Genomic DNA, 24,592 nt, shown 5'->3' on the forward strand with positions numbered 1-24,592 from the left:
GAGCGGAAGTCCCCTTCTCTATGGTGGCGAGAGTGGTGGTGCGTCGCGCAGGCGCGCGGCGATGACGTAAGAGGCCTAGGGCGCCCAGGCGGTGGATTTCGGCGGCCCTGCGGTGAGTTGTTTGCTCTGGGAGCGGAGCTGGTGGCGTCCCAATTTTTATCCCCTCTGGTTTATCGGCAACAGTATATATTGAGCTAAATATCCAGTATATATTGAGCTAAATATCCATATTTATCTAGAAAGAGGAAGAGGCGTGGATGTTTAATGAAATTTTGCCACCAGAAGACAAGAAACAATGGATGGAAACTAAGCAAGGAGAGAAGCAACTTGGAACTGAAGAGAAATTTACCGTGAGAAGAATTAATCAGTGGAAAAGCTTGCCTCCATTAGTTTTGGGTGCTCCATCACTGGAGGTTTTTAAGAAGAGACTATAAACTAGTGTTTCCCAACCTTGGTGACTTTAAGTCCTGTGGACTTCAACTCCCAGAATCCCCCAGCCAGCATAGCTGGCTGGGGGATTCTGGGAGTTGAAGTCCACAGGACTTAAAGTCACCAAGGTTGGGAAACACTGGTCTATAGTCAGCCACTTGTCTGAAATGGTGTAGGATCTCCTGCTTGAGCTGGGGGGCTGGACTAGAAGACCTCCAAGGTCCCTTCCAGCTCTATTCTGACTTTCCTTTCTTCCTTTGCAAAGACTAAAGCAACGTCAAAGCCAATGAAGTATAAATTATTTATGTAGCGCTTTAATTGAACTGAAAATAGTGCCTGAGAGGAAATCAGAAAGCCAGAACAGAGCTGGAAGGGACCTTGGAGGTCTTCTAGTCCAGCCCCCTGCTCAAGCAGGATACCCTATACCATTTCAGACAAGTGACTGCCAGTCTCTGGCAGTGATGGAGCACCCAAAACTAATGGAGGCAAGCTTTTCCACTGACTGATTGTTCTAACTGTCAGGAAATTTCGCCTTAGTTCTAGGTTGCTTCTCTCCTTGCTTAGTTTCCATCCATTATTTCTTGTCTTTTGGTGGTTTGGAAAATAAGTTGACCTCCCCCCCCCCCCCTTTTCTGTGTGGCAGCCCCTCAAGTAGAGAATAGAATAGGAAATGGAATAGGAATAGAATACTGAAATACCAGTCCTTCTTTTGGATTGGATTGGATTTATTGCATTTATATGCCGGCCTTTTCCCCGAAGGGGACTCAGGGCGGCTCACAATTTAAGTCAGGGAAGGGCGTACAGACAGGGGATAAAAAGACGAACATAACAATACACAATTTAAAAGCACACAACAACCATACCATTCGAGGAGGGGGGGCAAAAGCTCTTTAGCCCCAGGCCTGTCGGAACAGCCAGGTTTTAAGGGCTTTGCGGAAGGCCTGGAGGGTGGTGAGGGTTCGAATCTCCACGGGGAGCTCGTTCCAGAGGGTCAGAGCAGCCACAGAGAAGGCTCTCCTCCGGGTAGTCGCCAGTCGACATTGGCCGGCAGATGGAATTCGGAGGAGGCCTAATCTGTGGGATCTGATCGGTCTATTGGAGGTAATTGGCAGCAGGCGGTCTCTCAAGTACCCAGGTCCAATACCATGAAGGGCTTTATAAGTGACGACTAGCGCCTTGAAGCGTATCCGAAGACCAATAGGCCTTTTCTCTAGTAGACTAACCAAACCCAAATTCTGCAACCATTCTTTATATGTGTTAGTCTCCAGGTTTTTAATCATCTTTGTTGCTCTTCTCTGCGCTTTTTCCAAAGTCTCAACATCTTTTTTATGATGATGTGACCAAAACTTGTATTCCAAGCGTGGTGTTACTAAGCATTTATAAAAAACAAAGGGATTCTTTTTAGAGGATGATTCATTCTAAGATTGACAAATCAATTGGGTAGCAAATAGTTCATTTGTTTCCATACTGGCATTTTAATATTGGGGCACAGTTTGTAGAAATGGCTTTAAAATCTTTCTCTTTGTAAAGGGGCCTGTGTGATGCAGAATGGAGAAGGAGTTAGGTTTTGTGACTGTTGAGGATGCAGTCCATTACCAGTTATTCCTGATACATGAATCAGAAGACCCAGAACATCATCAAGACATCCTCCAGCAATATATTGAAAAAATACTAGCACATTTTGCCCCTATCCTGGTTTCCTACATCTGGCAAAATGAGTCATTTAATCTAAAGTATAATCCTGCAAAAGGTAAAACAATTATATCTAATTCTGTCTTTATGCACTGTAACATTATCTTCCCCCTTAAATACTTTGGAGTGGATGTTTTGGAAAATGAGAGGGAAAAGTGGTGTTCTCACTGTGCTAATGGCAGTGTCCTTCACAGTTTATTTTCCCAAGAAACAACATGGTTATTATTGTTTATGTTTCAAATTGAGATAGCTTGAAACTGTTTTAAGATTTAATAGTCATACAAAACTTTTTTAAATATAAAAAACAGCCTTATGTTAAGTTTTTATATTATATATTTATCTGTTGTAAAATTGCAAAAACTCTTAAGCCAAAGTTGATTAAACCGTGGATGGCAAACAGTTTGCTACCTCCCATTTTTCTGTACCCATAACATCTCCAAATCACATGCCAAAAATTGGTGACAAAATTGCCAACTTTCAGTAATGCAGTTTTCCACAGCAAAGCTGTCATTTTTGGCAGCATGCAAAATTGAGAAAAACTGGAAAAATGTAATTTTTCTTCAGTGACTTCAACGATACATGCTCCTAAACCCTTTGAAGGGCAGTCAGGCAAAAGGATTGCCCATAACCCATTCAGTTGTTTATCCTAATTGTGAGGAAATTGTACTATTCCTTTCTCTTTCTCTTACTCCTGCTGTTTCCTTGCTTTATCTTGATTATCTTCTTGCCGATCTTTAGTACTGAATACAGGATTTTAAAAAAAATATTAATTATTTAAAATAAGTTCTAACAAATTGTTTCCCCCCCCCCAAAAAAAATTTAAATGCTTAAAGCAAACAAAGAGTAGTAGGAAGAGGAAAAAATGAAGCAGCTGTGTATATGTGAAAAATTTGCAGTTATTCCAGTAACAGTTATTTTGACATGATTACAATAAGATAATCCATTTTTTACAGATAGTCCTTGACTTAAAGCTACAATTGGGCCCAAAAATTCTGTTGCTAAGACAGACAGTTGTTAAGTGAGTTTTCCCCATTTTATGACCTACCTTGCCATAGTAAATCACTGCAGTTGTTAGTAACACAATGGTTACGTGACTCTGGCTTCCCCATTGACTTTCCTTGTCAGAAAGTCGCAAAAGGTGATCACATGACCTGGGACAAAGCAAAGGGTTTAAATATGAACCAGTTTCCAAGCACCTGAATTTTGATCATGGGACCGTGGGGATAAGTGTGAACAATTTTGATCCCATATCATGGGGAGGCTGCAATGCTGCGAAAAATGGACATAAGTCACTCTTTTCAGTGCCATTGTAATTTTGAATGGTCTCTAAACAAATGGTTGTAAGCCAAGGACTACCTACCTGTGTTTAAAAGCTGTCAGACTGCTCTGGGAATCTATTTACAGTGTTTGTTAAGACACAAAGAGTAAGTTATTACTCTAAAAGTAGCAAAATGTTGCTAATTGTGTGTGTTTGTCTCACAAATGGTTGCGAATAATTATAGCTAGGGAGATCGGTTTTTATTGTTTTATTGATTGTTCTTTTATTGGTCAACTGATTTAAATCAAATTCTTCTGTCTGTCACTTTGATTTGTTTTTGTATGAATGGAGTGAATATTTTAGGCCCAGGCATATGCTGTTTAAATTTTGGTATTAAGTTTCGTTGCTTTTAATCTTTTATGATCTGTCCTGAGTTGCTGTAAATTGATAAATAAGATATTGATACTAGAATTGACTGCCAGTTGTTTTTTGGAAATAATCTCATAACTTCTGTTCTTTCTAGGAAATCTACCTGCTCATATTGCTGGTCACACAAAGTTTGGAGATAACATTGAAGATGAATGGTTTATTGTTTACCTCATAAAGGAAATTACAAAGGAATTTCCAGAATTATTAGCTAGGTATTTTTATTTGCTGATCACATAGACAATGATTTTAGTTGTTCTTTGTAAAGCATCTGCAAAGCATTCTTTGCAGACGCTTTACTGAAATAAAATTTATCAGGAGGGTGGGGAGGAATTTTTCTGTGAATAAAGATTACATTACAGCATGGTGTCCATGTGTATTGAATTAAATTAGGACACACTAATTCCATATTATGAGTGAATATTCTTTATTATTTGAATAGAGTGGATGATAACGATGGTGAATTCCTTCTGATAGAAGCAGCTGATTACCTTCCAAAATGGTTGAGTCCTGAAAACAGCTTCCATCGGGTAAGAGAGTTAAGAATGTCAAATACCTAATAAGCTAAATTTTTCGTGACCCGTCAAAACCGTGGTCCACAAAAGCGCGATCGACAAAAGCGCGCATGTGACGTCATCACAGCGCGACGAAAAAAATTAAAAATTGAAATAAAAATAAAATTAAAGCAAGCCGATTCACATAAAGGTAAGGGTTAGGTTTAGGGTTAGGGTTAGGTTAAGGGTTAGGGTTAGGTTTAGAGCGTTAGGGTTACGTTTAGCGTTAGGTTAAGGGTTAGCGTTAGGTTAAGGGTTAGGTTTAGGGTTAGGTTTAGGGTTAGGTTTGGGGGGGTTAGGGTAAGGTTTTCGCTTTATTTTTACATTTTTCGATCACAGCGCAATGTTTTCGTCGCGCTGTGATGACGTCAAATGCGCGCTTTTGTCGACCGCGATTTTGTCCTCCGCGGTTTTGTGGTGGAACCAAATTTTTAGGAATTTATATTGTAATTTTATTTTGAATTTCTTCATTGTTTTTTTCTGTGAGATCTTGGAAGACTGTACCCTTTCAGACATAGACTTGATGATAATTTCTGAGAGAACGTCAAAAAACTTTCAGATTTAATAAAATTGTATATGTATGTATTTGTTAGGTATTCTTTCATAGTGGAGAATTATGCATAATTCCCTTACCAAAGACTCCTGAAAGGAAGAAATTACTACCTGGAATAAACCCTACAATTCCCCAGGTCCTGAAATTGTTTTCTGGCCATTCTGAGGATTTTGTGGCTTCAAAAGCTATTAAAGCAATAGTATATAAACGCATCAATGGGTAAGTGACGGAATCTGAATATACATATATACTATACATATATAGCAATAGCAATAGCAATAGCAGTAGACTTATATACCGCTTCATAGGCCTTGTATACTACTACAATTGTATGTATCAGTGAGAGCAAACCTTTTCAGCACCGAGTGCCCAAGCCAAAATGTCCATGCATGTGCGCTGGTGCGTGTGCTAGAGCACCAAAACCCCAAAGGCCAGTTGACTGGTGCGCACATGCCTGTTTTTTGGGCATTTTCTGGCTGTTTTCATGCCGTTTTTGGGGTGCTTTTCATGCTAAAAATGGCCTGGAAAACGGCTTCTTTTTTGGCCAGTTTTGGCCATTTTTTGGGGCGTTTCCAGACTGTTTCCTGGCAGTCCGGCACCCATGAAGACCAGAAACCAGAAGAGCTCTGCGTGGCATATCTGGCATGCGTGCCATAGGTTTGCCATCACGGGTGTTTTTAATACCCGATATGCTGGTTCGAACACATTCATTTATAGTGGTTATTTTTCTTTCATATTGGAAAGTAACATCATGCAACATTTTACTGAAACAAAAATAAATGAAATGTTGCAGATTATCCAGTTCTTCCCTTTGTATTCTAAGCTGTAAGAAGAGTTGCCTCTACCAGGATTTTGTCTCTTGTTTTTATTTTCTTTTTTTTCCTTATTGCAACTTTGTGCCGTAGGTATCCTGAGAAGATCCAGACTTGTCGTCATCGAGCTCACTGTTATCTTCCAGCAGGCATTGTGGTAATTCTGAGGCAACGTCCTGCGTTAGTGTCGGCAGCAGTCCAAGCTTTTTACCTTCGAGATCCCATTGACTTAAAAGCATGTTGCATTTTCAAAAACTTCCCCCCTGAAACACGTGTGATGGCATCAGTAAGTGCGGATTAAGCTTCTGAGTTAGTCTTCGCAATTAATTCACCTTATTGTATGTATTTAACGAATGATTTTTTTTTATTTTTTTTTAAGTAATCTTTATTAGTTATACATTTTTTAAAGAGTAAAACATACAAATTCAAATACAATTTTAAACATACAACCCCCCCTCCCCTCCCCCCCCGCGGTGACAGTCATTCACAGCCCAACTTTTTTTCCCTTCCTCATTGTTAGTCTCTAAGCCACATCTTCTCATTACAAAATTCAGGGATCTATTACAATACCCATGTTCACTTTTAACTTTCCCCGTTTTAAGTCCCTGCTGTTCTCCTTGTCACCCACATATACCATAAGTTCCAGCTAAGGTAATGTTCCGTTTCTCCTTTGTCCCTCAGCCAACCCGTCATTCTGTCCATTTCTGCACATTCATAGATCTTTTTAATTATAGCATCTTCCGGCGGTATGGTAGTGGATTTCCAAAATTGTGCATAAGTTATTCTTGCGGCCACAATTATATGTAGGCTCAAATGCCATATTGAATTGCTCATGTTTTCTGGTTTAATGCTTAGTAGAAGGTTCTCGGGTCTCCATTCCATGCTTGCCCCGGTAACTTCTTTTAGCCATTTTTTAATCCTTCTCCAGTATTTCGTGGCCTCAGTACAGGACCACCAAATATGGTAGAATGTGCCATCCTTTCTTCCACATTTCCAACACAGTGGAGATAACCCAGGAAACATTTTGGCTAACCTCGTTGGGGGGAAGTGCCACCTATAAACCATCTTGTAATGTTTTCTTTGAATGCTGTAGATATTGTAAGTTTAATTGTCTTACTCCATAGATCCCACCATTTGCCCATTTCAATCTCATAGCCAAAGAATGATTTATTTGGAGGCTTCATTCTGTTCTTTTTAGGTACAAGTCTATCCTAACTTGTCTAATCTCCCATCTCTTCTACAAGAGATGGGAGATTAGGCAAGTTAGGTTAGTTTTGTTCTGTAGAATTATCATACTATAATTACTATATAGTAGAATTATAGTATAGTATAATTAGTATAATAGAATTATACTATAATTCTATAATCTCTTGCTCTTGTATAATTCTTTAAGTAATGTCACAAAGGTGCTTTTTGTGGAACCAACTGGACTTTCTTGTTTTTTCTTTTGAAGACATTTCGCTTCTCAGCCAAGAAGCTTCTTCAGCTCTGATAGAATAGTGGGGGTTTATATCCTTGCAGACATCTGGCCATTTGCATCCTTTCAAAGGGTTATTGAAGTGCTTGGAGGTTTATCAGTGTCCTCAGGGTCACCTGAATAGTGCTCCTGATCCAGTACAATTTTTTTCTCTGGAAATCCATTCCTACTCCCACACCATTCAAAGGGTGCTCATCCCAAATTGTATAGCTAAACATCTGTAGAGATTCTCAACCATCCAGGTGAATTTGTCCCAAAGGTGCTTTTTCTGGAGGCAAACTGGGCTTTCTTATGTTTTCTTTGAAGATATTTCCCTTCTCATCCAAGAAGCTTCTTCAGCTCTGACAGGATAATGAGAAATTGAAGGATGTATCTCTCTTGCAGACAGCTGGTGTTTATTAAAAGCGAAACACCTTCAAAGAAAAAATGAAACCCAGTTGCCGTAGGAAAAAGCACCTTTGGGACAAACAGGACATGGATGACTGAAAATCTCTACAGACTTCTTCAAATAATATTACAAGTAGTTCTCATTTGGCAACTACCTTGGATGGTGGCCATTCACATAGTCCTGACCTTTGTGACCAATGCCCTGATTTACAGCCCTTGCAGGTCTGTAAAGCAAAGGAGAGCCGAAATAAAACCACGATGTTACACTTAGCCACTGCTTCACTTCATGTCGGCCCTGACTGTGGTTGCCAAACAAGGACTAACTGTAATAGGCCGAAGCAGATTCAAATACGTTTTGAATCTGAAAAGTGAATCTTTAATGAAATATTCTGATATTTTCAGGTTACTTTGACAAAGTGTCTGTATGCACAACTGGTTCAACAGACATTTGTACCAGACAAACGGAGTGGCTACTCGTTACCTCCTCGTTCACACCCTCAATACAAAGCCTATGAATTGGGCATGAAATTGGTAAGTATCTACCTTGACCCTTGATATTTTTACAACAAAATATTAATTTCAAGATATACACATATATATATATACACAAACAATGTAGAGGCACACAGGCAATCAAAGAACCAGAATCCATACACAAACTAAATTCTTTAAAAAATACATGTAATAGAGAAAATAAGACCTTGTCTTATTTTTGGGGAAACACGGTATTCTATATGGATTCTACATCAAAAGAATGTAATAATAACTATAAATTTTCCCCTAAATATAGCAGGGCACCTCCCTTTGCAGTCATTTGGATTTTGACTCTAGTTTTCCATGATTTATTCCAAATCATATTTTCAGGTATTTCATCTAAAGATTGTTCTCTAGCAGGTGGCAGCCCTAGCTGAGTTTAGTTAATTTTGACAAATAAGCCAGATTAGATCTAGTTAATATTTGGATATGAGACCACCAGCTAGTTTTAGGGCTGTAGATTGGATTAGGACTAAAAAGGAAAAGAAATCCATCGCAGAAAAGGGCCGCAGTAAACTACTTCTTTGTACTCTGTATAATTGTTAATCAAAGGTGGTGTTTCCACAGAGTGACCAGATATTAAAATACAATACAAAGCAAATGTCTTTACTTTGAAAATGTATTGCAAAAATTCTAACATTAAGATGTGATTATTATGAGCCGGGGTGGTGCACTGGTTAGAGTGCTGTACTGCAGGCTACTTCTGCGGTGGTGACGTTGAGACGATTGTGGGGAAGAAATCAGGGCTCTGACTTCTTATCCCAATCTACACATTTGGAGGATCCCTTCGGGGGTACGCCGATCTTGAAGGAGAGACGCGAAGGAGTAGGGAAACGCTAGGGGTGGTGCACTGGTTAGAGTGCTGTACTGCAGGCTACTTCTGCTGACTTCTAGCTGTCTGCAATTTGGCAGTTCAAATCTCACCAGGCTCAAGGTTGACTCAGCCTTCCATCCTTCTGAGGTGGGTAAAATGAGGACCCAAATTGTTGGGGGCAATAGGCTGATTCTGTAAACCGCTGAGAGCGGGCTGTAAAGCGGTATATAAGTGCTATTGCTATTATACAATATTATACTATTTTTCTCCCTCTATCGTTCACAGGCTCATGGCTTTGAAATTTTATGCTCAAAGTATAGTTCAGCTTCTCCTGATTCCAAGAAACAAATTCTGAATGTCCCATTATGGGATAGCTTTCTCAGGGCTCTCCAGAAGAACAATTATTTTAAGGTGAGATGTGTATTAATTGGAAGAAAACAAACCTCCCTTAGCTCTTCAGTGAACTGGTCTGTTGTTGGTATAATGTCGCCACACTTTAAGCCATAGCCTAAATTTATATTTTAAAAAGAGCAATGTCCAGACTACTCTGGGCTATTAATATAATTATGAGATATAAATCAAATAAAGAAATATTTATTCATTGCATATTCATAAAATACCTTCAGCTTTGCTATTCAAACAGGTTAGCTTGCAATTCTCTCAGATGTTAGGATTCATTCTTCTAGGTCCGTGATGGTGAAAGTGTGGCATGCGTGCCACAGGTGGCATGCGGAGCTGTCTCTGCAGGCATGCGAACCGTTACCCCAGCTGAGCTGTACCACGCACGCGTGCGCACCTCCCGCCAGCCAGCTGATTTTTGGGTCTCTGCCCAGGAGGTTGCAGGGAGGCCTGCTAGGCCAAAAATGGGGCGCAGGGATGTGCGTGTGTGCATGGGGGTGGGGGAAGCACAGGGCACGCATGTGGGGGGGTGTCATACGCATTGCATTATGAGGTTGGGGATGTTCATGGCTGTTGCACAAACACATGTGCTTTTGGCACACGACAACAAAAAGATTAGCCATCACTGTTCTAAGTTGTGTCTGAGCTTTAAAGGTGATTGTTAGGGGTAGAACAAGACCATCCAGCTTCATGGAATGAAGCCCATTTTTGGACTGCTAAATGTCTGATTGCTTTCTGTTGACTTGTAAGCATACATACAATTCCTTATATATGCATACACTCACAAACAAAGTTGGAGAAGTTCGAACTACTGAAATTTTTGATTGAAAGGTATTTTGGAATATTTTTTCCTAATAATCCAGTTCAACCCTTGTTTGTATCACGAATGTTTATTAACTACATTCAATCATGCCTTTGACAGGTTTATATAATTGTGATATGTACCTTCTTTAAAAAAACAATAGTTGGGTTCTAAACATGTCACAACAAAATAGTAATTATTAGGGTTATGCAAAACCACTGAGTGATTTGGTTTGACAAAGCTCATTTGTTTTCTTGTTGCAGACATTTCATTATCAAACTGTGATCTGTGGGCTGAGGTTAAGGGGCCTCCTGCACCTCAAAAATAATAAGACCTCCCCGAAAATAAGGCCAAACATTTATTTCAGGGATCAAAATCATTAGCACTGATAAAGTTACCTAGTTTGGTAATGAAATGTCTAAAAGCCATCATACTCAGAGAGCATCAAGGACCCCATAGTTCAACCCTGAGCTACAAATGATCTCTTATATGTCTGATTTAATTGCAAACAGAAAAATATGTAGTTTCCTCAGGCCTTTTGGCAGCAAAACAACAACTTTTGTCCTTTTGCAGAAAGCGTTTCACCATCTTGGTATAATATATTGTAATTGTAGGTGAACAGATTTTTGTATATTCCTTTGTGGGTCTCTGACTTAAGAATCCTACATTGACTATTTTGTTTTGTTTTTTCCAAAGGGCGAAATAGAAGGGTCTGCTCAGTATCTTCACCAGTTGCAAATGGCAGAAAACTATTTTCTACAGACTCTAGCAGGCTCAGAAAGGTGAGATAAAGTCGGTTGCATTTAATTATCTTGGTTTGGTACTGCTAATCTCTGTGAATGATTAAATGTGGAAACATAAGAATGTATTACTCCTGCTGGCTTAAGACACTACTTATGGGTGTTTCTAGATTGTATTTCCTACTTACGTTATCTGATCAATGTTTCTCCCCCAAAGGAAGAGGTGTGGTCTTCTAGAAATCAAGGTAAACAGTAAAAAAAACACCACTGACATTTTGAATTTGAATCCGATGCAGAACACAGGTATTTTTGGCACCGTCTGAGAGAAAGCCATAGGAAACTCAATTGAGTTTATTCATTTGAAATCTAATACTGTATTTGAAAAGATATAGAATTAAAATGCTTAAATGTATTAAAGCCATGCTATAATCTGTTACATTTATCTGTTATGATTTATAAGTTCTGACTAACTATTAGAAATGTGGTTCAGAAAGAATATTTTCATAGATAACCCTCAATTGGGACACTGTCCAATCCCAGTCAAAAAGGAACACAGAATACAGAATAACAGAGTTGGAAGGGACCTTGTAGGTCATCTATTCGAACCCCCCTGCTCATACAGGAGACCCTGTGCTATTTCTGACAAATGGCAGTCCAGTCTCTTCTTGAAAGCCTGCAGTGATGAAGCTCCTACAACTTCTAAAGGCAACATCAGTTCCATTGGTTGATTGTTCTCACTGTCAGAAAATTTCTCCTTATTTCTAGGTTGAATCTCTCCCTGATCATTTGCCTTCCTTGTACCTTGTCAGGCCTCAGGTGCTTTGGAAAATAGGTTGTCCCCCTCATCTCTGTGACGTTTATATTTATAGAGAGGCCGTAAAATAACTACATCATGATACAATTACAATCGTAGGAGTAATAGTACGTTTATAGCTATAATAATCCTAAACCACCTATCTAATTTTATTAATCAGGTTTACACAAAAGAGCCCTACCATCTATCTTTTCTAACTCCTGTTCTGAACATCCACTCATAACTATTTCAGTCAGTCAGTCTTAGACCTAGAGAATTCTATCAATTATTCCTAAACTGTTCTTGAGCGATGTGGTGGCCTAGAGGTGGAGCTCTCGCCTCACAATCAGAGGCAAATATTTCTCTCTCTGGATGCATTGAGTAATTTCTTGTGAATTCCATGTAGGTGTCAGGAAGGGCATCAGGGCAGTAAATGCTCAGCTATAGGCGCCCTAACCCCACCCTGAAGCAAGGGATTGCAGGGCCACTAAAATAAAAATCCTAAGATATTCTTAGTGTTGTTTTCAGTAACTAATTATAATGTTACCGTGTTTCCCCCCAAATAAGACAGGGTCTTATTTTCTTTTGCCCCACAAAATATGGCTTTGGGCTTATTATAGGGGGGGCTTATTGTTTTGGGGTTGCTGGGCAGCTGCTCCCTTGCGAACTGGCTCCCGAAGAGCCGGGCACAGCCACAGGGACGAAGCAGCCCTGAGGTGACCATGCTCACAAGCAACCACCTGGCAAACCCCCTCTCCAGCCGGGCAGAGCACCATTCACTGACCTAGGGGGTATCTTTAAGGCGCTAAGTGACATGGCGCTCTGCCCGCTTCCCAGCTCCCGCGGCTTGACACATTAGTGATACCCCCTAGGTTAGTGCATGGAGGTCTGCCCGGCTGGAGAGGGGGGTTGCGCGAGTGCCTGTTCCACCCCCAGCAAGCAGGCCTCCCAAACTCACCATGCCCTGGCCCAGCTCTCACTGCAGCCGCCGCTGCACTCTGAGTATAACTACTTCTCCAGCTTCCAAACTCCAAAACTTGGCTGCTGAGTCTTCCAGCAGCGGCCACTCTAGGAGTGCACTCTATGGTTGTGGGCAGTCTTCTACCAGCCAGCCCAAAACCATAGAGCCTACTCCTAGAGCGGCTGCTGCTGGAAGACTCGGCATCCATGTTTTGGAGTTTGGAAGCCGGAGAAGAAGTTATGCTTGGAGCGCAGCGATGGCAGCGCCCTGGCCCTGCAGGGAGAGGTGCTCGCGCACACCCCCTCTCCAGCCGGGCAGAGTCCCATGCACTGACCTAATGTGCCAAGCTGCGGGAGCTTGGGGGGCGGACAAAGCGCCACGTCACTTGGCACCTTAGAGATACCCCCTAGGTCAGTGAATGGCACTCCGCCCGGCTGGAGAGGGGGTTTGCTGGGCGGCTGCTCGTAAGCGTGGTCACTTCATGGCTGCTTCGCCCCTGAGGCTGTGCCTGGCTCTTCAGGAGGCCTCTCGCAAGGGAGCAGCCGCCCGCCAATTCCCCCCTCCAGCCAGGCAGAACGCCACTCTCTCCTAGCGGTATCCTGAAGGCGCCAAGCAACGTGAGCGCCTTTCTCCCCCCCCCCCCCCCCAGCTCCTGCGGCTTGGGGTCTTCAGGATACCACTAGGTCAGTGAGTGGTGCTCTGCCTGGCTGGAGGGTGGGGAGTTGTCCAGGGGGCTTATTTTTGGGGGTGGGCTTATATTTTTGCCCATGCGAAAAATGTGGCAAGGCGTTAGTTTCAGGACAGGTCACATTTTTGGGGAAATACGGTATAACCCAAATTACAACATTAGAAACTATAACAAAGTTTATAGCAAATTATGATCCTGGTCGTGAAAATGATATTAAGTGAGAGGCAAGCAAACCTCACTTTTCAAATAATATAGAATCACAACCAAATATTTAACGATTTGCTTTATGAAAAGCTTGTTTATAGGCAGTCTTATGGTTATGTCTCAATTGCCTTATAACCACAATGGAGACCAAAATTTTGGTCATATGTCACTGCAGTCATTATTTTGAGGTACCACATGACTGGACTCCATTTTACAACCATTTTCACAATAACAATAAAGTTGTTAAGCAAATCAGAGAGTTATTAAAGAAACCACCTATACGTAAATCCAGAATATCCATTAGCCATTTTCTACTGGAAATGTAAATGCTTATAAATATCAATGCTTATAAATGTGAGCCAGGTGCCTGAAATGTAATGTGATGGCGGATGGCAGCAATATAACTTCAAGGTCAGCTCATAAGTAGCTTTTTTGAAGTCCATTGTAATTTTGAATGATCATTGAGGACTACCTGTAGGGCAATTCTTTCTGCTAGTGAGTTGATGATTGGATCAGTTGTGGAAAAGTAATTCTAATCGACTACTGCAACGTGCTCTACATGGGGCAGCCCTTGAAGAGTATTCGGAGACTTCAGCTTGTCCAGAATGCAGCCGCGCGAGCGATCGTGGGTGTACCTCGGTTCACCCACGTAACACCTATCCTCCGCGAGCTGCACTGGCTGCCTATTGGTCTCCGGATACGCTTCAAGGCGCTAGTCGTCACTTATAAAGCCCTTCATGGTATTGGACCTGGGTACTTGAGAGACCGCCTGCTGCCAATTACCTCCACTAGACCGATTAGATCCCACAGATTAGGCCTCCTCCGAATTCCATCCACTGGCCAGTGTCGACTGGCGACTACCCGGAGGAGAGCCTTCTCTGTGGCTGCTCCGACCCTCTGGAATGAACTCCCCGTGGAGATTCGAACCCTCACCACCCTCCAGGCCTTCCGCACAGCCCTTAAAACTGGCTGTTCCGACAGGCCTGGGGCTAAAGAGCTGTTGCCCCCGTCTCGAATGGTATGACTGTTGTGTGTTTTAAATTATGCATTGTTATGCTTTGTTTTTTAAACTTTTTGTCTGTATCCCCCTTCCCCGGTTTGAGTTGTGAGCCGCCCTGAGTCCCCTTCGGGGGAAAAGGGTGGCATATAAATACAATAAACTAAAACTGAACTGAAACTAATCATGGCCAGTTCAATACTTTTCATTCTGTATTTCGGTGTTGTGTTTCTTTTAATAGCTCGGTGGCTGTTAGCCCTGGAGAAGAAATTCTGACGATATTAAAAAAAAATCCCTTTAATTTGGAGGATTTGAAAAAGAGCTCAGACGTTCTACCTCCAGAGGATGGTAAGTAGTGGGAGAGTTTTAAAAATAATGATGAGAATTCCAGAAACATGTAGATGTTTTTATTTTATTCATTGATTTTTATTTTTCTTGCTCTTTTGGCCATCCTAAAGGAATGAAAATGACATTTCATTAAGTGCTTAGAGGCAGGGCCCCCCAGTTCACAACCTGGTACTAGGCCGCAGTCAATTAGGAATTGGGACGCGCAAGCAGCAGGCAAGCGCACAAATCTGCATTCGTGCAAGTGATCCCCATGCCTGCTGCTGCTAGTCCAGAGCCTAAAAGCTTGGAAACAGCTGCATTAAGGGTATAACCGTATTTTTCGGACTATAAGATGCGCTGGAGTATAAGACGCACCAAGATTTTAAAGAGATAAATTTTTAAAAAAGGTTTTTGCACTCTGCAAGCCTCCCAAACCCTTTGCATGCCTCATTTTTTGTGAAAGTGCTTCTGGGGACTGAAGAGGCTTCTGGGGACTCGGGGGGGGGGGGCAAAAACAAGCAAAAAATGGCCATTTTTTGCTGGTTTTTGCCCTTCCCAGCCCCCAGGAACACTTTGCAGGCCTTCCAAACCTCTTCACGTCCATTTTTGTGAAGGGGGTGGGGTTTCACGAGGCCAAAAATGCTGTATTCAGTGTAGAAGACGCACTCAGAATTTCACCCTCTTTTTGGGGGGGGGGGGAAGGTCATCTTATACTCTGAAAAATACAGTAAATACCTTTCTTCTTAGGATGCCACAGAATAGTGTTTGAAGTGCTCCAGCTGAGATTAATCAAATGTATGGGATAGTGATTTTTTTTTAAGTATCTAATTACAATCCCAGGACATCCTATATTGTAATTGAGAGTTAGTTGCCAAGGGCCCACATCACGATTGCATGATTGTGTGGCAGTTTCAGTAGCATATGAGGACCTAATAGTAGGGAACTTGTGTTCAGTATAAGACAGATATGCAAACTCTGGAAAGTATTCTGATGATTGCGAATTTGGCATTTAGCAACATGGCTTCATTCAGACTTACCGTATTTTTCAGAGTATAAGACGCACCTTTTTCTCTCAAAAAAGGAGCTGAAAATCTGGGTGCGTCTTATACACTGAATACAGTATTTTTTTGCCTCCTGAAATCCCGCCCCCTTCACCAAATGGCTGTATGAGGTTTTTCGAGAGCTCCAAATGGCTGTATGAGGTTTTTCGAGAGCTCCTGGGGGCTGGGGAGGGCAGAAAGGAGCAAAAAAACAGCCTGTTTTTTGCTCAATTTTACAAAAAAAAAACAAAAAAAAAAACCCAGCCCCCAGGAGCACTCTATAAGCTTCCTAAAGGCTATCCATGCCCCCTTTTTTAATGATTTTTGCTTATTTTTGCCCCACCCCCACCAGGAGCACTCTGCAAGCTCCCTAAAGGTTATTCATGCCTTTTTTGTGGGGGAAACGGGCTCATTTTTGCAAAAAACGGGCTGTTTTGGGGAGGTTTGCAGCGTGCAAAAACTTTTTTCCCCTCTCCTCTTCAAAATCTTGCTGAGTCTTGAGGAGGAGCCAATGTCGCGATGAGATGGTTGTGTGGTCTCAATGCTCTGAGACCACAGCCAACACTTTTGCCACTGGGTGGTCCAAACCGTCCCGAAGAGATGGTGAACAGGAAGAATACGTCTTGCTGATCTCGGGGATATCGCAAAATCCTCGAAAGAAGCAAGAGAAGTTCTTCAAGCCAGTGACAAAAAATCCAGCCAAGGCTGACAAAGTCGGGGCGGCTCCAAAATGGAAGGATACGGAAAGAGAAAGTGTTTCCAGCTGGTGAGGAATTTTTATTGTTTTTTAAAAAAGAGACTGCCTATAAAACTCAAATACCAACTTAAATTAAAGAATTGAAGAATCAAGTGGCGGAATTGAATTTGGAATGGTTTTGGACAGTGGTTATCTTACTTTTTAAATGTTATTTACATGAATCGAATCTATGTAAATCTTTTGAAACGGATGGATTAAGTTTTCTTCTTCTACCTTCTCTTTGTGACTCTGTAATTTACAGACTAAAGTTTTCCTCTTTTATTGCTGTGGGTATTTTTCTGATTTATTTAAAGATTGGACCTCTTTTTCTAATTTGATATACAAAAAAGATACAAAAAGAAACTCTTTAATAGTGTCTCCGCTCCGGAGGTTGGGAGGTATTGTTGATTGGAGTTTTGTGTATTCAAAACGGAGCTCTTTTTTTCTTTCACGGATTGCTTTGACTTGGCACCACAAGGCTTTACTGTTTGGCTACAGACTGATAAGAGCGCACAGATGTTCCTTTGAAGTATGTTTTCGACCAGAGAGAAGTGAGAGCAGCGTTCTTTGTGAATTTATGCTTTAATTTTGTTGATCTTTCAAGCTAGAGTAACTGTGTTTGTCAGAATGACACAATCCCAATGAAAAATAGAGGTCTTGACTTTGCAAAATATTTTTTCAGAACTACAGAAATTATCAAATATAATAGAGAAAAAACTGGAATACCTAGAACACATAACAAGAAAATATGATGAAAATATTGAAAATGTTCATCAAATGCAAAACGGGGTGATTGAAACTCAAACAAACCAAAGTGGAAAATGAATATAAAGAGACTAAACCTGCTGATATCTATGGTAATTGGTTTGTTCCTGAAAATGGAAAGAATGGAATACAGAAAGCGGAATTAAATGGAGAGGAAATCTATTTCAAAGGTCAAGATATAGAAGAAGATAAAATTAAAGGACCTATGGATTAAAGAAAGAAATTTCACTAGCAAAAGTTTTGATAACACTGCTGACAATCAAAGACAAACTGAATAAGGAAACAGAAAGAGGGCATCAGGATTATATGAGAGATCTTATAAGCAAGGAGTTGCTAAGAGAAGTCCATACAAAGCTGATAGCAATAGCAGTTAGACTTATATACTGCTTCATAGGGCTTTCAGCCCTCTCTAAGCAGTTTACAGAGTCAGCATATTGCCCCCACAGACTGGGTCCTCATTTCACCCACCTCAGAAGGATGGAAGGCTGAGTCAACCTTGAGCCGGTGAGATTAGAACCGCTGAACTGCAGATAACAGTCAGCTGAAGTGGCCTGCAGTACTGCACCCTAACCACTGCGCCACCTCGGCTCTTAGAAGATGACTAGAGGATTGGTACCACAAATGGCAGAAGATATGAGATTGTTTTGTTATTGGAAAGATACCGGTTGATAGATAGAAGAATATAATTTAAAGCTAGTTAAACTTAGTGAAATTTAGTGATAATAGATATAGTTAAAGATAATTGATAATGATAATAATGTATACAATGTGTAGTGTTATAATAAGTAATAATTGCGTGACCCGACAATTGCACGATAGACATATGAGCGCCAACAAAATAGCGCCAACAAATTCGCGACGATAAAATCGCGACAACAAAAGCGCGATGACAAGCACAATAAAATCGAAGAAATTACTGTTACTGTTTGATTAGCAAATTAGTTCAATGTGACCGCACACCATTTAAAAACTCAGCAGTAAAATTTATTATCTCACTAAATAATTTGAATTAATTTAGGGTTAGGGTTAGTTGCACGTATTGTAGTTTTCCTTTCTGTGACTTAATAATATCCATGGCTTCAGTATAACTAAAACGTGTTATTCAACTGGTGTGTGCTGACTGCATTATAACATACGTCGTAACATGCGTATACGGGTCCCACTATGTTAAAGGCCCAGCACACTCACTGGGCTGTCTATAGTTTGTTGATGACGCGATTTTGTCAGCGCGCTATTGTCGAAAATCAATTAGCAATTTTGATGGCGCTCATTTGTTGCGGTTTTGTCGGCGCGCATATGCCTATCGCGCATTTGTCGGTGAACCAATAATTGGATATGAATATTGAATGGTACCCATGAAAGGAAGATTAGAAATCCTTTTGGATTATATACAAAGGTTAATAAAAAAGAACTAAGTTAGATACAGTTAAGTTTTGATTATTAGGGGGGAAATGTTATGATACAGGATATAGTCAAATAAAAGAGGGATAATGATGACAACCTATATATATGTATGGGTACAATATAAGGAAACTGAATGAAAATTGCAAACAGTGCATCTGGAAAGGAGGATTAGAAAAGTTTGTTACTAAATAATATGGATGTTTAGCTAGAATAGGACATAAGGAGTCAGTGTTATTGGAGGATTTTAGAAATATTAAATGAAATGCCAGTATGTGGTTATGTATTAAATCTTGGTATATTTTATGATGAAGGACGTTTAAATAATTATATTCAAATAAAAATGGAGGTATAAGGGTAACATGTATAAATATTTGAGTTAAAATACTTGAGTTAATATGAATTATGCTTGATGACTATGGAAGAGATGCACGAAAACCTTTTGTAACCAACTGATACATTTTCTACAGTATGTAAAGAAGGAAGATTTTATGTGTTGTGTTTGTTTTGAAAATAAAAATAAATTCCATTAAAAAAAATCTTACTGAGTCTTATACTCCAGTGTGTCTTATACTCCGAAAAATATGGTAAGTCAGCTCTCTCACATTTTCTGCAAAAAATTAAAAGGTCTTTTGGACATTTCATCTTTTTCTAATATATAGGCAGCTGTTTGCAACTTTCACATATGTTTTCTTTTTTACAGTCAGCAATATTATTATTAATTATGTGTTTATTATTTATAAGCCACTCAAAGTCACAGCAGGCAGCTTTATAAATTTGTTTAATAAATAAATAAATAAAAACCTCACACTACATGCTTCTCTTTTAGATGACACTTGGCTGGAGATTTCTCCAGATGCTCTGGATCAGATTCTGAAGGAGACATCTGGCACAAATAAATCGGCATGTGCCTCAGAGGAAAAGCAGAACTATGACTTGACTGAGGTTGCTGAAAGCATGAAGGCTTTCATATCCAAAGTCTCAACATATGAAGGAGCAGAAATGCCACGGTAGGTTAGTTATGTAACATGCTTCCATATGATGTAATAATTTCTGTATGGGTCAATCATTTTCAAATAATGTAAGCCAAATTTGTGAAAAGATCAAATTTGTATCTGTCAAAAACAATGTTACTTGGTAAAACAACTTTTTAAGTATTTACAAAATCATTGGCATAAATTGCAAATGCAACTTTTCCTTAGTTTCCTGAAACGGAACTTGATTGATTGATTGATTGATTTCATTTATATGCCGCCCTTTTCCCCGAAGGGGACTTGGGGCGGCTCACAATTCAATCAGGGAGAGGGGTACAGACAGGGGATAAAAAGACAAACATAACAGTACACAATTTAAAAACACACAAACAACCATACCATTCGAGGAGGGGGGCAGAAGCTCTTTAGCCCCAGGCCTGTCAGAACAGCCAGATTTTAAGGGCTTTGTGGAAGGCCTGGAGGGTGGTGAGGGTTCAAATCTCCACGGGGAGTTCGTTCCAGAGGGTCGGAGCAGCCACAGAGAAGGCTCTCCTCCGGGTAGTCACCAGTCGACATTGGCTGGCGGATGGAATTCGGAGGAGGCCTAATCTGTGGGATCTGATCGGTCTATTGGAGGTGATTGGCAGCAGGCAGTCTCTCAACTTCATTTGAACTCAGTGGTAAAACTCATTCGACATAACAGGTAGAAAATAGCCAGAATAAAATAATTTGATACAGAACAGTGATCCCCAACCTTTCCACCTTGGCAGCCAAACCCGGCATGGGGGAATGTGTGAGTAGCAGGTGCACTCACACAGCTCCATTGGTGCAAGCGGCGGGCACACCCACTTGCGTGAATAGAGCTTTGCGGGCAGAGGGCACTTGTGTGTGGCAGCACTTGTGTTCACATGCAAAACTCCCCTCATGTGAGTGTGCTTGTGCTCCATTCGCCAGACCGAAGACTGCTTGCATGTGAGTGCCCTCCACTCACGCGAGTGGAGCTTCACACTTGCCCATCACTTGTGCAGCCCAGTTTCGATCAAGTTGCAGCCTGGTACTGGGAGAGGGCTTGGGGCCCCCTGATGTAGAAGATCTATACATCTGCCTGATTCAGGCAAATTGTATAACAGCAAAGAATTACTGCATGTTTACTTTAATTAAATCTTTAAATCTCTATATCTATCTCTATCTATCTATCTATCTATCTATCTATCTATCTATCTATCTATCTATCTATCTATCTATCTATCTATCTATCTATCTATTTAGTGTCACAACCCCTGGTATGCCCAAATATGGGAGGAAGCAGACTGCTTCCATTCTCTGTCTATCGGCTCGTCACAAGAGACCATCATTATTTATCAGCACAAATACAACACACACACACACACACACACACACACATATATGTTATATTTATGCTGATAAATAAATAAAGGGCTAATGGCTAGGATGTCTGCCTAGTATGTAATATAGCCCAGGTTCAAATCCCAGTAAGGGTATGGCTAGCTGATGAGAGCTAAATAGCTTGAAATAGATCTATACTAGTCTCCCTTTATTTATTTATCAGCACAAAAAAAAACACACAATATATATATATGTGTGTGTGTGTGTGTGTGTGTGTGTGTTGTATTTGTGCTGATAAATAATGATGGTCTCTTGTGATGAGCCGATAGACAGAGAATGGAAGCAGTCTGCTTCCTCCCATATTTGGGCATACCAGGGGTTGTGACACTAGATAGATAGATAGATAGATAGATAGATAGATGGATGGATGGATGGATGGATGGATGGATGGATGGATGGATGGATGGATGGATGGATGATAGATGGATGGATGGATGGATGGATGGATGGATGGATGATAGATAGATGGATGGATGGATGGATGGATGGATGGATGGATGGATGATAGATAGATAGATAGATAGATAGATAGATAGATAGATAGATAGATAGATAGATAGATAGATAGATGATAGATAGATGATAGATAGATAGATAGATAGATAGATAGATAGATAGATAGATAGATAGATGATAGATAATGTGTGTGTGTTCCAGCATAACTCTGGAATGCCTCGAGCAATTTCAACCAATCTTGGTACACTGATGTACCCTCTGGAAACAAATATTGTGGGGGTAAGACACCCCTTGGGGGGGGTGTTCTGTTAAGATACAGCCTGTTGTGCCTTCAGATGGCTACTACCATACTGCCATTAAATGGTTTCCACTGTACAGCGCAGGGGAGTTGACATAGTAATGGCTTCACAGTACTCCACAAGGGGGCTCCCTCTGGTAAGGGAGAAAATCCAACATTAGAAATTTGGTCCGGGATTATTTTTGAGGACAAATGTATGGATAAATAAATACCCGGGCAACGCCAGGTTATCCGCTAGTAGTAATAATGTACCTGTTCTAAATGCAAGTTTTCTCAATCCTACTGCCACAGTCGATAGTGGTGATTAACCCTTATTTTTAATTGTGGCTTATATTTAAACATAATATTTAATATTTAAAAATAATATTTATGTGATCAATATTTATTTATAAAAATCTTTTCTCATCTGCAGAATAAAAAACATGCTGCAGTTCCATGCTGATTATTTTGTTAGGGGCCTATCTAGACATTCAAAAGAAAAGGGAGGGCATTTTCACCAAATCCAAGTGCATTTTGATTACCCTGTTTGTTCCAGAAAGGAGAGGCAAAGGGGTGAAGAAGTCATTCTGTCCACAGAAATTGCTGCTGATTCTAAAAAATTGTTTCCAAAGTCTTCTGCATTATATCATTATTTTGAAAACCACCAACAATATAAAATGTAATGACGAATTCTTAACTTTCAGGTCTTCCGCTAAGGGCCCTGTCAGTTTTGATGTTGACTCCTTCGCAGAGGCTTTGGATAATATCCTGGGTGAGTTGCCTGGATCAGGCCAAGGGGATTAGCAGAATCAAATGGTTTGAGATTAAAGTTTCCTTTCCATCTCTGTCCCAGAGTCACACACGTGCACTGGTTTTGGATACCTTCCTTTCCCTCTGCCCAAGTATCACTTGCTTTTTAGTCTTATTCTGACACCATTACTGTGTTGCTTCTAGGGCCAAATTTAGAGGAGCTGGACTCTGATGACTTAGAAGAAGAAGAAGAATTTGAATTCTTAGATAGCGACGAAGAGAGTGATTTAAAAGCTGATTCTCAAGGAGATACAGCATCTTGGAATGAAACCACCGAAAATCTCCAAACATACATGAATGAAATGGATCGCGAATTGTCATCCACCACTATTGGCAAAAGCTTTACCAGTCAGAAGAAAGGGGTACGTTTAAACTTATACCATCTTTCTGGTGACTTAAGAGGAAGAGGTTGTGGCCTGCGGAGCTGGCAGCAGATTCGGACAGCAAGGAGGCTGGGGAGGAACATGGGCCAGTCCTGGAGTCTGGAAAAGGCTCTAATGAGGGCTCTGTGTCGGAGGCAGAGAGGGGGGCAGAGTCATATGCTAGTTAACAGCTGCTTTCAGAGTCAGACATCAGTGAGGCAGCTGGAGCCTGTTCCCAGTGTGCTCATGTACAGTTGCCAGACAAACGGAGCAGCTAAAGAACAGGGGTCGACTTGGGAGTAAGGCCACAGGTAGACGATGAATGGCCCTCCCAGAGGAAATAAAAGAGGAATAAAAGGGGAGTGGAATTTGCAGGAGACGAACAGTTCGCTTAATTGGTTCGTGACTCTCCGAGATTCCTTGCAAGTTTTGCAGATATCAGCCTGGCAGCTCTCGAAGCCAGATAAGGTCTGTGACCGTAAATCCTCCCTTGGAAAGACTTTGCTGGATGTGAATGAGCAGAATTCACAGTAAATTAATAAAAGGAGTTTTTGTCAATAACGAGTTTGCTTCATGCTCTTTGGGAAGCCTCTGTCAGAATAGAAGGAATGGCTGTTGGGATTATTATTTTTCTCCTGTAAGTCAGCTATAATATGAAAACACATAGCATTTGAAGGTTGTTGTTTTTTTCATTCTAAATGACATCCGAATCCAGTGTTAACAAAAGTGCCTTATATTTTCTTATATTGTTTTATTTAACATAGGAGAGATCTGGTAAAGTATTTCCACATGAAGACCCTAACCCAGATTTGAAAGGCAATCAGAATAAAGAAGATCCTGATACAACATCTGTGGACATTGATGTGAACCTTGTAACTAACTTGTTGGAATCCTATCATGCTCAAGTTGGATTAGCAGGACCTGCTTCTAACATTCTGCAGAGCATGGGAGTGCATTTGCCAGATAATACTGACCAAAAACCTCACTAGCAATTCATTGATACAATACATTGGTTTCCTCTTTTAAAGGATACATTGCTAAGTAAAAGCATTATTTTTTTTAAACAAAAACACCCTTCTCCGAAAATACTTTTGCAGGCAGATTTGAATCATTTGGAATATCCTTCTCAATGACTTAAACCATTTGGTGGAATCTGTTTTCGGAAATAATTGTAAAGCGACGAGAAAATGGACTCTCGCAAATATTTTTGAAATACTTAGAATTTTCTTCCAAACATCTTGATTTTTTTTTAAACAACAGGAAACTTTATCTACAATGTCTAATAAACAAACAACTTTTCAGCAATCGGAATATGTTGAAGTAATATACAGGGTGTGATACATATTGTGAGATATATATATATATTAAAATGAAGCGATACAGCAAAACAAGTATAAATATAAACAGTCCAACATATAGGGAAGCAAATGAGTGTTTTAAATGCCTGAAACACAATGCTCAGCATTCAAGAAGGGAAAGGCATTAAATATTTTACAGATGCCTCCAAATTAGCAGTA

The 24,592-nt window shown here is 40.5% G+C and overlaps 1 protein-coding gene across 1 annotated transcript; it reads left to right on the forward strand.

Moving 5' to 3' along the window:
• Positions 1–39: 39 nt before the first annotated feature.
• Positions 40–24,168, forward strand: ECD (ecdysoneless cell cycle regulator). The gene is made up of 14 exons (XM_087702650.1): positions 40–112; positions 1,960–2,179; positions 3,903–4,020; positions 4,248–4,335; positions 4,953–5,131; positions 5,818–6,010; positions 7,991–8,119; positions 9,222–9,347; positions 10,834–10,919; positions 14,762–14,868; positions 19,619–19,799; positions 22,608–22,675; positions 22,858–23,075; positions 23,840–24,168. Exons 2-14 carry the CDS (start codon positions 1,978–1,980, stop codon positions 24,062–24,064), a joined length of 1,920 nt encoding a protein of 639 aa, XP_087558776.1. The 5' UTR covers positions 40–112; positions 1,960–1,977; the 3' UTR covers positions 24,065–24,168.
• The last annotated feature ends 424 nt before the right edge of the window (positions 24,169–24,592 follow it).

Source organism: Thamnophis sirtalis, unplaced genomic scaffold (genome assembly GCF_051295495.1).
Source record: "Thamnophis sirtalis isolate CommonGarterSnake01/CBP01778 unplaced genomic scaffold, rThaSir2_p1.2 scaffold_15, whole genome shotgun sequence".
Taxonomy (NCBI): domain Eukaryota; kingdom Metazoa; phylum Chordata; class Lepidosauria; order Squamata; family Natricidae; genus Thamnophis; species Thamnophis sirtalis.